The sequence below is a fragment of the Hippocampus comes genome, unplaced genomic scaffold (genome assembly GCF_001891065.2).
Source record: "Hippocampus comes isolate QL1 unplaced genomic scaffold, H_comes_QL1_v1.1 scaffold171, whole genome shotgun sequence".
In the NCBI taxonomy this organism is placed as follows: domain Eukaryota; kingdom Metazoa; phylum Chordata; class Actinopteri; order Syngnathiformes; family Syngnathidae; genus Hippocampus; species Hippocampus comes.
The window spans coordinates 553835-569524 of NW_017804806.1; the positions used below are offsets into that span (position 1 = coordinate 553835).

The 15690-nt window shown below is 45.3% G+C and overlaps 2 protein-coding genes across 8 annotated transcripts in view; one reads left to right on the forward strand and one right to left on the reverse strand.

Moving 5' to 3' along the window:
- ezh1 (enhancer of zeste 1 polycomb repressive complex 2 subunit) overlaps positions 1–5815 on the reverse strand; it is a 14148-nt gene extending 8333 nt beyond the window's left edge. The window contains exons 1-11 of one of the 4 annotated variants that reach the window (XM_019858777.1): positions 5147–5807; positions 4079–4088; positions 3905–3989; positions 3687–3812; positions 3487–3609; positions 3082–3199; positions 2791–3003; positions 2265–2367; positions 1828–1991; positions 1431–1522; positions 1159–1339 (exon numbers count right to left, since the gene is read on the reverse strand). In XM_019858777.1, coding sequence (XP_019714336.1) covers positions 1159–1339; positions 1431–1522; positions 1828–1991; positions 2265–2367; positions 2791–3003; positions 3082–3199; positions 3487–3609; positions 3687–3812; positions 3905–3952 — 1168 coding nt within the window. In that variant the 5' untranslated portion in view covers positions 3953–3989; positions 4079–4088; positions 5147–5807. Of the gene's footprint in view, positions 1–1158; positions 1340–1430; positions 1523–1827; positions 1992–2264; positions 2368–2790; positions 3200–3486; positions 3610–3686; positions 3813–3904; positions 4089–5146 lie in introns of all 4 variants that reach the window. The other 3 variants (XR_002166778.1, XM_019858701.1, XM_019858657.1) reach the window with 3 other exon arrangements.
- Positions 5816–7600: 1785 nt separating this feature from the next.
- Positions 7601–12674, forward strand: ramp2 (receptor (G protein-coupled) activity modifying protein 2). 4 transcript variants are annotated; one of them, XM_019859340.1, is made up of 7 exons: positions 8122–8187; positions 8482–8517; positions 10465–10597; positions 10679–10771; positions 10933–10965; positions 11703–11880; positions 12148–12674. In XM_019859340.1, exons 4-7 carry the CDS (start codon positions 10723–10725, stop codon positions 12395–12397), a joined length of 510 nt encoding a protein of 169 aa, XP_019714899.1. In that variant the 5' UTR covers positions 8122–8187; positions 8482–8517; positions 10465–10597; positions 10679–10722; the 3' UTR covers positions 12398–12674. The 4 variants fall into 4 exon arrangements, with proteins under 4 accessions (XP_019714777.1, XP_019714899.1, XP_019714962.1 ...); XM_019859403.1 differs by having other exon boundaries at positions 10465–10572; XM_019859218.1 differs by lacking the exons at positions 10465–10597; positions 10679–10771 and adding an exon at positions 7601–7763.
- Positions 12675–15690: the final 3016 nt, after the last annotated feature.

Here is a 15690-nt window from a genome sequence, read left to right on the forward strand (position 1 = left end):
TATTGAAGTGTAAAGATGGAAGATAGAAGATTGAAGATTGAAGACAGAAGATAGAGGGGGGGGGGGGGAGGCTAAAGATCTTGTTTTCTCGAGCTGGTCCCCAAGCGTCATCTAATTATTCAAGAGGTCAAATCACGCAGCGATTAAATGAATGACTTCGACTTTCAGAGCGGAGGCCACTACTTGATGACGCACAGTACAAAGTCCACACAAAGGTAGCGCAAATGTGCCAAACTGCTGCTTTTGTACGAGTTCTTTGAGTCGCGCACACACCGACGCACGCTCGACCATTGACTTTGGTTTGAAAAATCAACCTAGTCGATCTTCACGCACTCGCACCTCGAGGCTGCTGCGTGTTACTTGGCAACAAGCTGAATGCAACATAGCTGCAGCTGCGTGCACTGTCGCCGAGTATCTTTATGAAATCTGCTCGCCAATCTGTTTCCTTTCAACACACACGCTCACCCAAAATGTGTTAGCGTCTGCTGCGGTGCACGTGACTTCCAGAATGTGAGGCCTCCGGTGAGGAGAGCTTGATGAAGGTGGGGGTGACTTATTTGCCTCCCACCGTTCTCCGCATGAAGATGTCAATAGGAATGAAAGCGGACGAGTGGAAGGAAGTGTTTACGTTGGGGCCGAGGCTTGCCAAACTCTTGATTTTGCTTGGCGAGAGCACGGGAGGACGATCTGACTCGGAGGCTGTCATCCGCTGCCAAATGTCACTCTTCGAAAAAGAGCTGCAGTCGGCCCGGGAGGGAGGGAGAGGGGGGAGGAGCTTTTGGGGGGGGGGGGGTTATGGTAAATGATGCTCCTCTCAGAGTCATGCGCTGACTCACACGGCTATTAAAATAACTGGGTCTGCACCTGGCAAACAGCCTCGAGTGGACGGACAGGACAAAAAGGATGACCTAGAGTAACCTCACCCGGGGGTTGCATCGTTTTTTGTTTTTTTTTAAATCAGCAGGGTTCTTGCTCTGACGGCGCAACTATTCTTGACTGAATTAGATTTGAATTTCACATACCTATGCGGTTCTCGCTTGACGTGCATACGGCAAAGGGGGTTGATGATGACCCGACTAAATCTGCCTGGGCTCTCTGAAATATCACTCAGAATCAAAACGCTTCAGTACAATAGGGTTCTCGCATTCGCATCGATACCTGAGGAGGATGTCGTTTCATGGTCGCTTTCTCCGTCTTTGCTCTCCTCGGCAAAGCCCGACGGTCCGGGGCAACTTGCGCTGGCGGGACGCTGCTGCTGCTGCTGCAGCTGGTGCCTGCGCCTCTTGCGAAACCTCTGCGAGCGCAACATGTTCTGATCCACAAACTCTTTCGCCCCTTTCTTCACCCAGAGTGGAGAAACGCGGACAAGGAGAACATTTGGCGATATGGCGTCGCAGGGAGAAAAAAAAATGCAAACAAACAACGGGCACCTGCAACAAGAAACAGTCGGCGCCGCACGGATCCGTCTCCATTCGGATCTCTTTGCTCTTCCTCTTGTACACGTTGGGTGTTGCGTGGAAAGCTGGATAAACAAGCGCACTTTTAGCACATTCAGACTGTTAATAGTGAAGAAACGTGAAAATCGTAAGAATAAACACTGAAAACTGAATAATGCGAGCAAATTATAATCGTTATATATCTATCTATCTATATCTCTATCTCTATATAGAGATATAGATCTATATTTTTTGGATAGCTGTAACAATATATATGTATGTTGACCTGACCAATCTTAAAACTGCAGGGTCAAAAGTACCTCAAGTTGGGTGGAATAGCTAACCCAAAAGGAGCCCAGCCGATGCTGGGTTATTTTTTTGAAGAGCTTACGGTGGAGGAAGCAGTCGTATTTGAAGCATCGCCGGCAGAAAAGCGTATGGAAGGAGTGCAACGACTGCTCTCGCTGCACTGACTTTGCGAAAGGTCCGTCCACGTTGGGGGTGCAGAGTGGGGGCAACTTGACCAGGCTGGGGGGTTCCAGGAGGTCCTTGTACCTAACCCGCGCCCCCACCCAACAAAAAAAAAAAAAAAAAGAAAGAAAAAAAAATAGGTGAGAGGAGGGAGAACCTTTCGAGTCCATTTCAGCCTCTATGTTTTGTCGTCAAGCTCTTTCAGATTGCTACAAATGCTCTTTTGAGGACCCCAATGCGGGTGGGGGGCATCATGATTACCTCCCTTCCCAAATGTTTGCCTCTTCAAGGCGAACGCTAAGCAACGGCCCTATTCAGTATGGCGTCACCAAGATGGGTCTTTATTTCCCCACTTACTTTTCCTTCAGCTCCTCCATGGTGCCCTTGTACGGGAACATGGAGGCGATGGCAGTGAAGATCTTGTCGCTGGGGATCTTCTTGCTGCCGGACGGGTCCCGCACTGTGCGGAACAGTAGATGACTAGTCAGTGATTCGGGCATTTTTTTTTAACTTGTTTTCAAATCAGTGAATAATCTTTTTTTTTTCCTTAGTCGTGATTTCAGCATCAATCACAAAGAATCCCCTCAAGGTCCATCAAATTCATCGGACTTTGTACAACGGTTCTTTTTAAGTTTTGTACTTGCAGCCGTGTCAGAACAGTGTCATGGAATGGATTTTTCTTGAAACAGAAACCAAGCAAGGGGACACGTTGTCCGCATGTAAACAACACCAGTCCAGGGGTCCCGCTGACAGTGGCATGGTGACCGGACAAACAGTTGCGGCCTTGTTGTGCCACTCTCTCTCTCTCTCTCTCTCTCTCTCTCTCTCTCGTGTGCTCACGCGGGCGGGACAAAGTCTCATGTGACTCACAACGTGCCCTCACCCTCTACAGTGCTCCTCCTCTTCCTGCGGTTGAACGGCGCTTTGGTCTCCTCAGCGCCCTCGGTCGAGCTTCGTCTGATCGCTCGCTCGGCTTCCTTCTTTTCAGTCGGCGCCGCTGTCGCGGCTTCCTCCTCGTTCTCGTCCTCGTGGTCAGAGTACTGGTTCAAGGCCTCCACCAGCTCCTTAAAGATTTCGTCGCTGATGAAGCCTCCTTCTGGAAGGCAACGTCGCAATGAGCGGAGCAGATGTGAAGCAATGGTGGCTTGAAGAAAAACAAAAAAAAAAACCGCACCTCTGTCGCCATGGACGCCGTCATAGTTGTCAATCAATTCCTCCAGGAAGGCCTCATCCTGCTCCAATACCTCGTCACCCATGTAGGGAATGTTGTGCAGAAATGTCTCATCCTCCACCTATCACAAATCAAACTTGAATAAGAAGTATCCATTTAATATAAAAGGGATGGAACTATTTTTAGGAGGAGGCATCACATGACACACTTCAGTTTTAATCTGTGCGAGCTTTGAAAATATATAAGGTTCACTTCATTAGGTACATCTGCTCAACTGAGTAATATTGCAATGGCAGAACTGATACGGTTTCATGGCCTGTATCTTTTGACGATAGGCGGCATTCAAGGCCACCGGTGTCCCTAATGTTTTGGCCCAGCGAGTGGGGCCGTGCTTGTGTTATTGTTCACCATGAAGTTGTGCTGCAAAGGCGACCAGGAGTACATGAAGGGGATTCCTGTCACTGTCGACAAAGGCCTCATGGCCACGGCCTGAACTTTGAACCCTGGGAAGCCGGACTCCACGGTGCACATCTGGAAGAGAAAGATTGTGTATTTTCAAATGGACAAATACTTACCAACCCGTCTTCAAGTTTTACATCTTTTCTTACCTTCTTAGTCGCCGCAGGGCCGTCTGAGCTCGACAACGGCACCGACTGGATCCTCAGATTGGACCATTCCCCATTCAGGATGCTGGTCTGCTTCTCAATCTTGACCCGGTTGGACACAAACACGGCCTGGAGACACAAGGCGGAGCCAAAAGCGACATTAAAAACACGTGGGGCGCAGGAAGGAATGTCGCTTTTTAACAAGCGGGACCCTGACCCACCTTGACCTCTTCTGCTTTCTTAAGGCGCTTCAGCTGGCGAAGGCGCATGTACTCGGACCTGACCCGCCGACGCCACTCCAGTAGGCTGTGGGCGGGGCCGAGGTATAACGGCGGCTGAGGTTTCGGGGCGGGTGGGGCAACGACGGCCGGGGCTGAAGCTTCAGCGGTGCTTACCTCCATTACTCTTGAATTAAAAGAAAAGAGACGTGCCTTTCTGAATGAACAGTTGTCATAATTTTAGGCACTCCTTAACATTTTTCTCCATGTTGTCATGTATGGTTGTGTGTATGTAAAATCTTGTTTTTATATTCATCAATTTTTTTTCAATGGAATATGGTCTAAAATTAAGGTTTTTTTTTTGTTTTCTGTTTTTTCCAGAACTGTGATGTCTTCGAGATCCTGCAGAAAGCGGCATGGCATCACTTCTGATTTGAGATCAGCATACAGGTATAGCTTTTGAGCTAGTTTTCTCCACTTTTAGGCGTGTTAGAAACCGGTGTTTTTGGTGAAACCAACCCATGTTCACCTGCCGTTTACTAAAGAATGGAAAAAGCTAGAAGGAAAACTTACGTTTGGTATGCTTGGTGCTTCTATTTTTCACAATATTCTGTGAGTTTTGACAAATATGTAAAAATACTGTAAAATGGCTTGCAGTATGGGAAAGTTTGAAACATCTGGCAGAGAATCAGTTAATACCTGTCAGGCACACTACTACAAACGACAGCATTGTTACATTGATAACTGAACTGACAGCGTTCGTCGAAAGACAAAATGATTGCAATCTCAACACCAACTGTACTTTAATGTCATTGGGAAACAGCGGCCCCTTGTGATGGCAAAACAAACGCGTCACTGGGGTAAAATAAGCCTCCTTGGCCATTTAAAAGGGTGCGAACGGTTTAAAAGTCTCTTTGTCGTCGTCTGCTCTCTCACCAAATAGCTCGCCAGGGCTGGCAAACGTTGGCTCGTTGCGCGCACGGCCTGAACACGGCACTGACACGCACGGTGGTCGCGAGTGGGCGTGCCTCGGTCAGGAGAAAAGTGCGTTGCGCTGCGTGCGTTGCTTGTCTTTTTTTATGTGCCTTGCCTCTAAAGTTGCGTGCGCGTAGAAGATCCGTGAAAACGAGCTGCGCAACATCCAACATCTGCGTCACACACACACACACACACGCGCGCGTGGACTCCCCCCAGCCACCGCTCACCAACATATCATCCACCACCATCGTACCAGTCGTCACATACCTTCAAATCCACGCGTGTTCGTCAAGTGTGGAACCTCGAAGGATGATCCCGCGTGGATTGGGAGCGCCCGCGTCCCTGTTTATGGTCGTGACGCAGATTCGGTGTCTGCATGACGACGGCTGGATGTCCGAGCAGTCCCTCGGCGGCGGCTCTGCGGGGCCATGCTGCTGCTGCTGTGGGCTAACCTTGTTGTCGTGGGGTGGGGGGTGTGGAGTTGGGGAATAGGGGGAGGTGGGCGTCCACGGAGCTGCGCACTTGGCAGAGCGGCAGCGGCGTCAGTAGCAGCAGCAGCAGCGGTGACGTATCCTTGGGTCAGGGGAGGAGGATTTATGTCTAAATTGTTTTGCGCCGTCTGGGAAAGGGAGGAAGTGCCGTGCTGAGGCAGCCAGCTTCCCCATCTAAATAACGTCAACTACAAGTCGTAGATAGCCATTCGGCAGAAAATAAACAACCACATTTCAAAGTCACAAACGCATATTCCTTGCTGCGGAGCGGGCTATAAAGACTAACTTAATGTGTGATTCCAAGTAATCGATCAGAAAAGTTGGAAGCGATCCAGAAGCTGGTTTTCGCAGTCGTCAAAACACTCCAATTGTCATTCTGCGCTCTTCCTGTAGGGGGCGAGCGAGACAATTTCCCCAGTGGAGTCAGTGAGGAAGATCCTCTTCAGCCAATGGTGCCTTCAGGGACATCACGTAGAATCTCAAAATCAGTACAGTATCTTTGTCTAAATTGCCTTTTTCATATTGTGTTACATCCACAAATCCAGGTAAAGGCTGTTGGCTCGTGGAATGTACCACTATTGCGGGTAAACGGCAAATGCCTTCGTCCACAACAGACTAAATATGAAATACCGAAAACATTTTAACAAAAACCTACCTATCTTCAATACTATAATGTCGTGACACAAAAAAATACTTAAATAACAACCAACATGAGTATTTACATAAATGCCTACACTAAACACCCCTCGAACTATGCCCGCATGAGGTTGCCCTCGTGGAACTTGTGGAAATGTAACCGTAGTGTGTGGGGTTTCTTTTGTCCAAAACAACACACATGAGAGGAGGGATGGTTATTTTAAGGTAAATAACATCTGCATTCGTCATAATCAGCTAAATGTTTGTGTTGTCACCAGTGTCGGCACATCATTCACTGACTCAGTAACGCTTAAAAAAAAACACGTTGTATTTTCACTCCAAAAGCATATTTTGTCAACAAAGCATGAACGCTACATTTTGCCTCCTTCAATATTTTTATGCATCAAACATGTCATCTTTTAAAATTGAATTATTTCAAATTTCAAAGACGGAATGATTCGCGAGTATGGCAATTCAGTATCACTTGTTAATCAATCATATCAGTTTATAGCAAAAAACGTTCAATGGTACTTTGCATGAAAGCCCGAATGTCAATTTAGTTCTAGTCTTGGATGTCACACAAGAGGGCGCCGTTGAACCTCATTTAAATGCTCCAGCGTGCCAAGCTTGCCCGTCCATCTACAACGGGTCCATTGTCATGCTAAGCTACCATAACACTTGCCTGTTGTGGTTCGGCCGTTCATGCATTCCTGCTTACCAATTACACAGTGGGAAATTGAAGTCGACATGTACGTTGTGTTGATAGTGAACTGTCAAACAAAAGTAAACACCCACAGGGAGATAGGCTGTCAAGCATTGAGGCTTTATGAAGAGGAAGTTTTGATTGTGCTTAATGTCAACTGCGTATGTTGCTGTTGGCACATGCTGTTAGGAATCTTAAAACATGTTTGTGCAACGGCCAGGAGAGACGGCGAGCATGTGGAGAATAATGTACATTTGAAAGATGGCAGGCTAAAGTGATGCACGTTGAATGCATCAGTCATGATGCTTCCCTAGTTTAGGGGAAATCTGTCTCCTTTCATGCAATACGATGCGGGCTATACAGGTGCTCGTCAAAAAATTTGATCATCATGAAAAAGTTGATTTATTTCAGTAATACTAGTTAAAAAGTGAAACTTTGTATAATGCATACATTCATTCCACACAGACTGAAAACAAACAACAACAAAAAATCACTATCTCAGAAAATGTGAATATTTTCAAAATTGTATGCGAGACATGGGTTTCAGCTGTCGCATTCCTTCTGTCAAGCCACTCTTGAACAACAAACAGCGTCAGTAGGTTATGGATTAAATTCAACACAAAGGCAAAATACCACACTGGATTTGTATCCATGATATACAAAAAAAAAAAGATTGTGTTCCATTTTTGAGGTTCCATTGTACTCCGAAAAAAAAACTGTCAGAGCCGTTGTTATGACACGGTCAGACCAAGTGATGGAGCGGCTCTCTCTCCCTGCTCGTTGAACTGGAGGGGGTGGGATGGGAGCCAGGGATGGCGCTTCATCAGTAGCAGCGTCTACCTTATCACAGCCGCTCTGTCCTTTTCGGCAGGAAAAACGCCCATCCTAGGAAACGTGGGCTTCCTGTTGTTTTATGGAGAACTTCCTGTTAAAGAAAAAAGGGGGGAAAAAGTTGGGATATGTAACCCCCAGTGGGAGAAGGACAGAGTACTGTTGGGCAACATGACATGCAGCAGGTTTCACCTCGTCTTTGCTATCTGCTTTCTTCTATGCGGTAAGTGAAGCTTTCTCTACATGTCTTGTTTTATATACAGTAAGCCTTGAAGTGCTCACCTCTGAGTAGCAATTCCCAGGAGCATTCCTGTCATGATCTTAAATGCCGCTTTAATTGAATACGCGTGTATGTATTTCCATTTTTTTTTCATTCGTGTTATGTGAGGTAAGTGTTGTTCATCTTTATAAGGCTGGTTTGGTTGTGAAATCCTGATACAGATGTTTAAAATAACAATTTTGCATCACAGTCACTGATGTTTTTTTGTTTCCCCCCGCCCCCCACCTTTTGGAAGCACAGTAAAGCAGATACAGTTCCATTTATTTCCTTATTGGGCTGTTTATTTCTTCCTTTCAAACAGCCTCGCATACACCAGTGAGTTGCCTGGTGGATGAAAAGTTGTCTGTGCCGTCAGCCACCACAGTCGGTAAGAACATTGTCATTGTTAATCACGAGAATAAGAACATCCCGAAAGCCCGAAGAGTCCTCATTTGCGTCCATCCCGAAATGTATGATAACTTTCCGTACAGCGTCGCTCTACAAAAAAAAAGCTGGGTATTTTCTTAAAAATTGTATGTTTTTTGGAACATGTTTTTGTGGAACCCCACTCACCAATCAGTCAGTTGAATAAACAGTCCTTGGCAGAGGAAAAGTGACCTATCACACATAGTACTCAAGATGCATTTTTTTTTTGTATATTGCTGACATATTTTCTTTACAGTGTATCAACCGACAGAGATGATGAACGCCGTCGCCAGTAAGTGTCTTGTTTAATTCAAAATTGCGTAACACCCACTCCCACACACTTCATAACATGTTGGGTGTTTTGATTGACTGTGTGTGTCCACTCCGGTGGGGAATATTTGGCATCATATTCCTAAACTCAAAAGAGCTGAGCGATCTGGGAGATGACGACCTCCGCCAAGATCTGTGTGCGTGTGTGTGTGTGTGCGTGTGTGTGTGTATGTTCACTCCAGTCCAACACAAACTCACGGTGAGGTCTGATCAGCCCAAGCCTCGGTGAAAGGTTAACCGAAACCATGTCCCACCTGGTGAAACTTCCTGATTTTTTTTTTCTATCATTGGGCCCCCCCATACGCGACTGACGCAGTGTTGTGAAACCGGTGCGTGTTTGCAAGTGAGCGAGTGCCCCTTCGCTGTTCCTCATCATATGACCACCACCCTGCCAACTCCCCCAAGTTGTAGCTCCTCCTCTGCAGAAAAGGAGAAAAGACACTTCCTTATGTCATTACTAAATGAAAAAGCGCCTTGGCTAGCAGATGTCAAGAGAGGCCCTGTGACCTGATTCGGTGACATGTAACGTAACATGAAAAGTCTAGGCCTGCTTTGTTATCACAGCCGTCATTTTGACAAAGAGTTCAGGGTGGCCAGAAAATACCAAACCAAGAAGCCTTTGTTGCGTTGTAGTGCTCTGGTCAAGGAAGTAGTAAATACAGGAATATATCTTGTACAGGAGTGTTGTACGTGGGTCAATAAAAAATAAATCTTTTTTAAAGTTGCAGATACAGGAATTTACTGAACTCCTTCACCGCCATAGACGAGTACACATTTACATATTTTTTTTCAATGGAGAAGAGTGGTGAAATTTACTGTTCCACTGTAAATTTCAAGCTTGGAAACAACTTTACTGATGCAGACCCACCAGTAGATGGCAGCGATGCATCATCTTTGTGAGTCCACTGGAAGCTAAAGCTGCATTCTGTCGAATCTGCCGTGATTCTGATGACAAAATAATGGAAAAGACAGAATCCCTTTTTTTTCCAGATGAAAGGAGAGCGTCTATTCTCACATTTGGTCTTTTTTTTGTTGTAAATAAAATCATTGGACACAACATCCTTTGGGTTTTGGAAAAAGTCCAAATGCTCTGAAATGGCTGGCAATGAATGTGCGGGTACTGGAATTTACTTTTAATAGATGGGTGGTGCATAAGTCTTGGAAGAAGATTTTGCATTTTGCTGAGGATCTGGAGCAAGGCGGTGCACACCTCTCAAAAGAACCCGGTGCTGGTTCGCAGGCCATTCAGTAACTTGTAATCGGAGCAGCGCAATGAATACTGTAGTGTACAAACACATTTTGTCTGGCAATGTAATGAAGAAGAGACTGGAGAAATTGACGGAACGGGTCAAGCAAGGATCTGGATCAACTTTACTTTTGAAGTTTAGATTTACTTTGGCGTCCTCCATGGACCAGAACTTAGCCCGGAGCGAAAGACCTAACTCTTAACGTTGGTCTCACAGCTTTTTGCAGAAGATTGGATTGGAGTGGATTGAGAACAGTCATTAGCCGGTTATCATACTCCAGCAAAAGCCTAGAAGTAGCTCAAACTCGTCTGCTTGACTCGCACATGTTAGTTTGTCTTTTATTTGGCTCCATTGAAGCCAAATATCAATCTGTGCTGCTTGAACAGTCGTTATTCCCATCCAGACTCTGAGAAGCTCAAAATGTTTGCTTATGTTTCCTATTTGGCAGAGCTGGCCCCCCCCAAAAAAGGCAAATAAATCACATACTGTGAGGCTGGCCAGGCCTTCCACTGTGAGAAACTGAGACTAAAAAGCAGAACAAGAGTTTGGGAGTAAAGGGTTTTCAGATGTGAGTCCAGCCCAGTTCGCTTTGGGTGTGCTCCCTTCATTTTTATTTGGGGGAGAATGGAGAGGACAATCTCTGTTGCCTCCACCCCCTCCAGAAGGCAGGACTGTCCCGGGGAAGCGCCAGTCGGAGACGGGAAGAGCTGCCGGCGAGGCGCAGGGGCCGTGGGGCTGATCTGACGGGAACATCTGGCGAGGCGGGCAGGGTAGCTCTCCGTCGGACATCTGGTGGTGAGGGTTTTTACTCCGCGTCGCTCTCATCCTGACGCCGCTTCCTGTTATGCCTCGCTGTGCCTCAACGTCTTCGTGCAGGGCCATCCGTGCAGGAGGAGTCAACCTGATTCATTTATTCTGACATGAAGGGAGCGCTTGGGTTGATTGTGGTGTTCGTCTCCTTTCTCTCTGGTGAGTGTGTGTGTGTGTGTGGGGGGGGGGGGGGGGGTTTGCTCACTTCCCCTTTTTCCAGATGCAGTTATGTCCCTTGTAGAACACATGAAGCTGAATTCATTGACATGTTGTTGCATTCATGGCGATCAAATTTCTAATCTCAACTGTCTCCCTTCCAGATGCCACCTTTGGAGACACCCACTCACCAAGCGGTATGTGGAACAATCTTACACATCATTTCATTACACCTGCACAATCTAATAACAGCCCATTCAAATTACAACAAGGGTTAAGGACCGAGTACGAGTGGAGACGCCCAATATCAAGCACCAATACAAGACTCCTAAAAGTGATCCGATACTATGACACCAACACTACTTTTCCTGCTTGGCATATTTGTTTTGATCAAGGTGTTGGAGCATTGTTAGCTATTTTAGGGTAAATACTGAGGACAGCACTACTGTGATCATGCCGGTAGCTTTAACAACACAGTGGTAGATTAAGCCCCTTTTTAAAAGTTTCAAGCTTTTTATTTTTATTGACAATAATTTTGTTCTGTACTGGGCATTTTTAGGTTATGAAAAATATAAATTTGTACTCTAATGGTTTTTTTTAGGTCATGACAAAAGTACTTTTAACTTACAGTAGGCTCTCATGGATGACCCCTTTTTCCCCGTTAGTCTGTTCAATGCGACATCAATTACTACTTTCTTACTAGCCAGGGCTTTGACACCATTTTGTGGCATCATGGAGCATGTGAGAAAGACAACAAAAAAAACAATTGTAGGCGTGTTTTTCAGCAAACGGTGGAGTATAAATAAAAAATAAATAAATAAAAACAAAAAAGTTAAACGGTAATAGGTGAATAAACTTGTTCTATTAAGTGGTCCCGGTGTACCAAATATCATGTGCACGATTTGATTGTTCATTTCCAACCTCTTCCCTGCAGACTGTGGAAAAAGCAACGTCAGTTGTATGGACTTCGACTTTTTCTGCCATGCTCTCTACCCGGGAGCCACGATGGACTGCCTGTTCGAGCTCCTGAGCCAAATGTGCCTATGCAACTTCAACCTGGCCATGGCGGCCATGAACGCCACCGACTGGTGCGCTTGGGGCAGCGTCAGCGGGTAAGCAGACATTGACCGCCCGAGTGTTATTCAATCCTTTCGGGGACGGCGGTTACTACAGCGGACGGCTTATCAGGTTATCAAATTATCATAGCGGTACTTTGGTGTATGAGTTTAATCGGTTCCCTGATCAAGTTTGCGACTCTTGTGTGTGAATTAAATTTTGCCCGTTGAAATTCATTTCAACGCCAATAGTCAACTCGAAAACGCCACCATTTTTTTGTGATGTCCTTTTAATAGCTGTATTGTTGTATTGCCTCTCGATAGGTTGTACAGCAACTTAAGCCTCTGTACCGAGAACATCTCCGACTGCCTGGGCATCCCGTGGCCCAGCCCTCTGGTGGAGCAGACGTTTGTGGACATCCACCACAGGTTCTTCAAGGACTGCCCCATGGAGGAGCTCAGCGACCCGCCGCCGCCCATCATCTTCGCCCTGGTGATCACGCCCATCCTCTTGATCCCCGTCATGGTTAGTCTGGTGGTCCTAAAGACCAAGAACGGAGACGGGAGCTCCTGATCTCCTCACTGTGAGCGAGGGCCAAAGATTGGGGTTTTATTTTTTTTAGAGACGAGCCGCGATCGTGAGAACGTCACGGGAGATTTCCAAGACCGTGGGTGCATTTCAACTCAAAATTACTTGGGACTTTTTGCTCCTTGTAGCGTTATTCAAGGAACAAAAAGATTTCAATGGCCTGTTGTTATTTCCATAAGCAGTTGAGTTTATTTGTCACACGAAGGACAATTTGCCAGTTCTTCCTAGGTTTTTGTATCCATGACTTTGTTTTTTTTTTTTTTTTTCTGTTGCTCCAAAACTTATTTGGCTAAATCTTTTGAATTTTCCTCTTAACTGCTCCTTCCAATTCCCCGAGTTGAAATTCATTTCAACGCCAATAGTCAACTCGAAAACGCCACCATTTTTTTGTGATGTCCTTTTAATAGCTGTATTGTTGTATTGCCTCTCGATAGGTTGTACAGCAACTTAAGCCTCTGTACCGAGAACATCTCCGACTGCCTGGGCATCCCGTGGCCCAGCCCTCTGGTGGAGCAGACGTTTGTGGACATCCACCACAGGTTCTTCAAGGACTGCCCCATGGAGGAGCTCAGCGACCCGCCGCCGCCCATCATCTTCGCCCTGGTGATCACGCCCATCCTCTTGATCCCCGTCATGGTTAGTCTGGTGGTCCTAAAGACCAAGAACGGAGACGGGAGCTCCTGATCTCCTCACTGTGAGCGAGGGCCAAAGATTGGGGTTTTATTTTTTTTAGAGACGAGCCGCGATCGTGAGAACGTCACGGGAGATTTCCAAGACCGTGGGTGCATTTCAACTCAAAATTACTTGGGACTTTTTGCTCCTTGTAGCGTTATTCAAGGAACAAAAAGATTTCAATGGCCTGTTGTTATTTCCATAAGCAGTTGAGTTTATTTGTCACACGAAGGACAATTTGCCAGTTCTTCCTAGGTTTTTGTATCCATGACTTTGTTTTTTTTTTTTTTTTCTGTTGCTCCAAAACTTATTTGGCTAAATCTCTTGACATTTACTCTTAACTGCTGCTTCCAATTCCCCGAGATGTTTTGTCTTTTTGAGAAATTCTCAACAGAGCTTGCTTCACTCGCCATCCGTTGGTCAACATCAAAACATCAAATGAGTAGCAAATGTTCCAACCTTGATGATCAAGGACTTTTTTTGGGGGGGGGGGGGAGTAGATACATTCTAACCCAGAACTTGATTTTAGACAATGTTTGTCTTAAGATTCCCAGTTCTAGGGCTAGGTTCCTGTGGACCATCGAGTCCTGCCGTATTTCTTCTGCCTTGGAAGGAATCCAGTAAAAGCGTTCCACCTTTGTGTAGGATTCTTTATCTCTGTTTAGCTTCTCCCAGATTTGTTTGGTTTATCCTTGATCAAACTTGTAGCGACGCTTTTTCATCTCTCAGATTGCCGTTGTCACTTCCCTCGTTTTTGGTGTTAAGACAAAGTGCTTAATAGAGATCATCATCATCTCACATGATGTAGTGGAAACAGTCAGGGATGTGCCAAAGCTCCTAAACCTGGCTTCCAAATTTTAGACCATGACCAAGCCCTCGCTTGTATCTAAAGCCACATTTCAGCCAAGCGATTGAATCCAGTTTGACTCGGCTTGGTGGGGGTAATTCCTTATATGGCTTCTGTTTGCGGGGGTGGCGACGTAGCTATTAGCTTCAAAAAGATCAGGTGATGGTGTCTTTTTCGACAGCTCTTTATTACAAAAAAAGGGGGGAAAAAAAGCAGATTTACGAGCAGAGACTGTTCTCTGTCCTCCAATCAGTGGACTGTGCCGTGTCCAGCCCCGCCCCTTTTGGTACTCTCTCACAGTTTATTTTTATTTTTTGTAGCCCCTATGGCAAGGTTGCCAAAAGTGACACACTCAGGCACGTTTCACAAACAAATCGTAACAAAAATTAAACGGAACGGCCCTACTCGGTGGAAATTGAATTCATCTTTTTTTCATGACAAGACCTTAGAGAAGTGGTCGCGCTTAATGGGAACCAAATGACGACAAACACATATTTTATGACATTATGTGTACTTATGACAAAAAGCTCTGGAGCTTGCTGGAGAGACCTCCGTTTTGGTGACATTGGGAGTCCGAGTGTTCGGTGTCGCAGGTAGCGCTCCATTAGAATGAGCAAAACGCGCTCGGGTTGGGCAGGATGGGATGGCAGAGGTGATGGAACACAATTGTTGGGAGAAGCCTCCTTTCCTGCCATTGTCTTCTTTTTGAATCCTCATCCTCTTCTGGAGATCTGATTCATATTCGTCTTAATTTCAGCGACAGGAAGCAAAAGACATGAATAATGTTTCGCCTTGTTTGAGTGACGAGAAAAAAAAGCTCTTTTGAGCGCTTTCAGATCCAGTTTGTATTTATGTGGTATTTCTCTGTATTTTCTGGACATCCTGTCGCAACTGAGAGGAAACTGCAATGTACTGTATTACAATTAAAAAAGCATTTTATACTGTACGTTAAGATCTAAGCTTGCTTTTCTGACCTGATGTCTGAAAGATAATCAAACCATTAAAAAGTTATCAATAAAAAAATGCTAAAAATGGAATTGGAAATAAGATAGAAATGGCATTATAATTATGCTTCTTCAAATACATCGTTTAACAGGGCCCATTTTATGATTTAATGATACAAATTTTCCAATGCTAAAATAATGATGGGGGATGGCAAAAAAGAAGCAAGGAAATACAGCTTAACAATGAAAGATAAAATCATGCAAAAATAATGGAACAGAAATAACACTGCTAGTTGTGGTAAAATAATGCAAAAAAAAAACATTTTTTATGTGCTCCCTGAATAAAATGAAGATAGAAATAATGCTAAACATTGAATTGGATCTAAAACAAACATTTGTAAATCTCATTATAATACTGGTAATAATCAAAAAAAAAAAATGCTAAGATGCTGTGATCGAGCCCTATGAACTCTGCCTAGCAACAAGTAGCTGGCCAGTCATAATCTGTCGCTGAAGTTGTTGATTCTGTCCGCTACCTCACAGAATTATTGTGGAATTGTGTGCTTTTTAAGGCGTGTGATATAAATCGTTGCCTTTAATAAATTACTAAATATTGAAAAAATGCTTAAAGAGCGTCAGTGGCTGTTCTATTAAAACACCACTGACACACCACTGATCACGCCCTCACTTGGCACAACAGTGTAGGGAGGGCCCAGTTCGTACAGTGTGTGTGTGTTCGTGTGTGTGTGCGTGTGTGTGTGTGCGTTGTGTGTGTGTGTGTGTGTGTGTGTGTGTGTGTGTTGGTGTGGGTGTGC

Coding starts and splice junctions, on each gene's coding strand:
- ramp2 (XM_019859218.1), top strand. CDS start 7,712: ATGACATGCAGCAGGTTTCACCTCGTCTTTGCTATCTGCTTTCTTCTA. Junction 8,518..10,932: donor GATGATGAACGCCGTCGCCA/GTAAGTGTCTTG, acceptor TCTCCCTTCCAG/ATGCCACCTTTGGAGACACC. Junction 10,966..11,702: donor AGACACCCACTCACCAAGCG/GTATGTGGAACA, acceptor TCTTCCCTGCAG/ACTGTGGAAAAAGCAACGTC.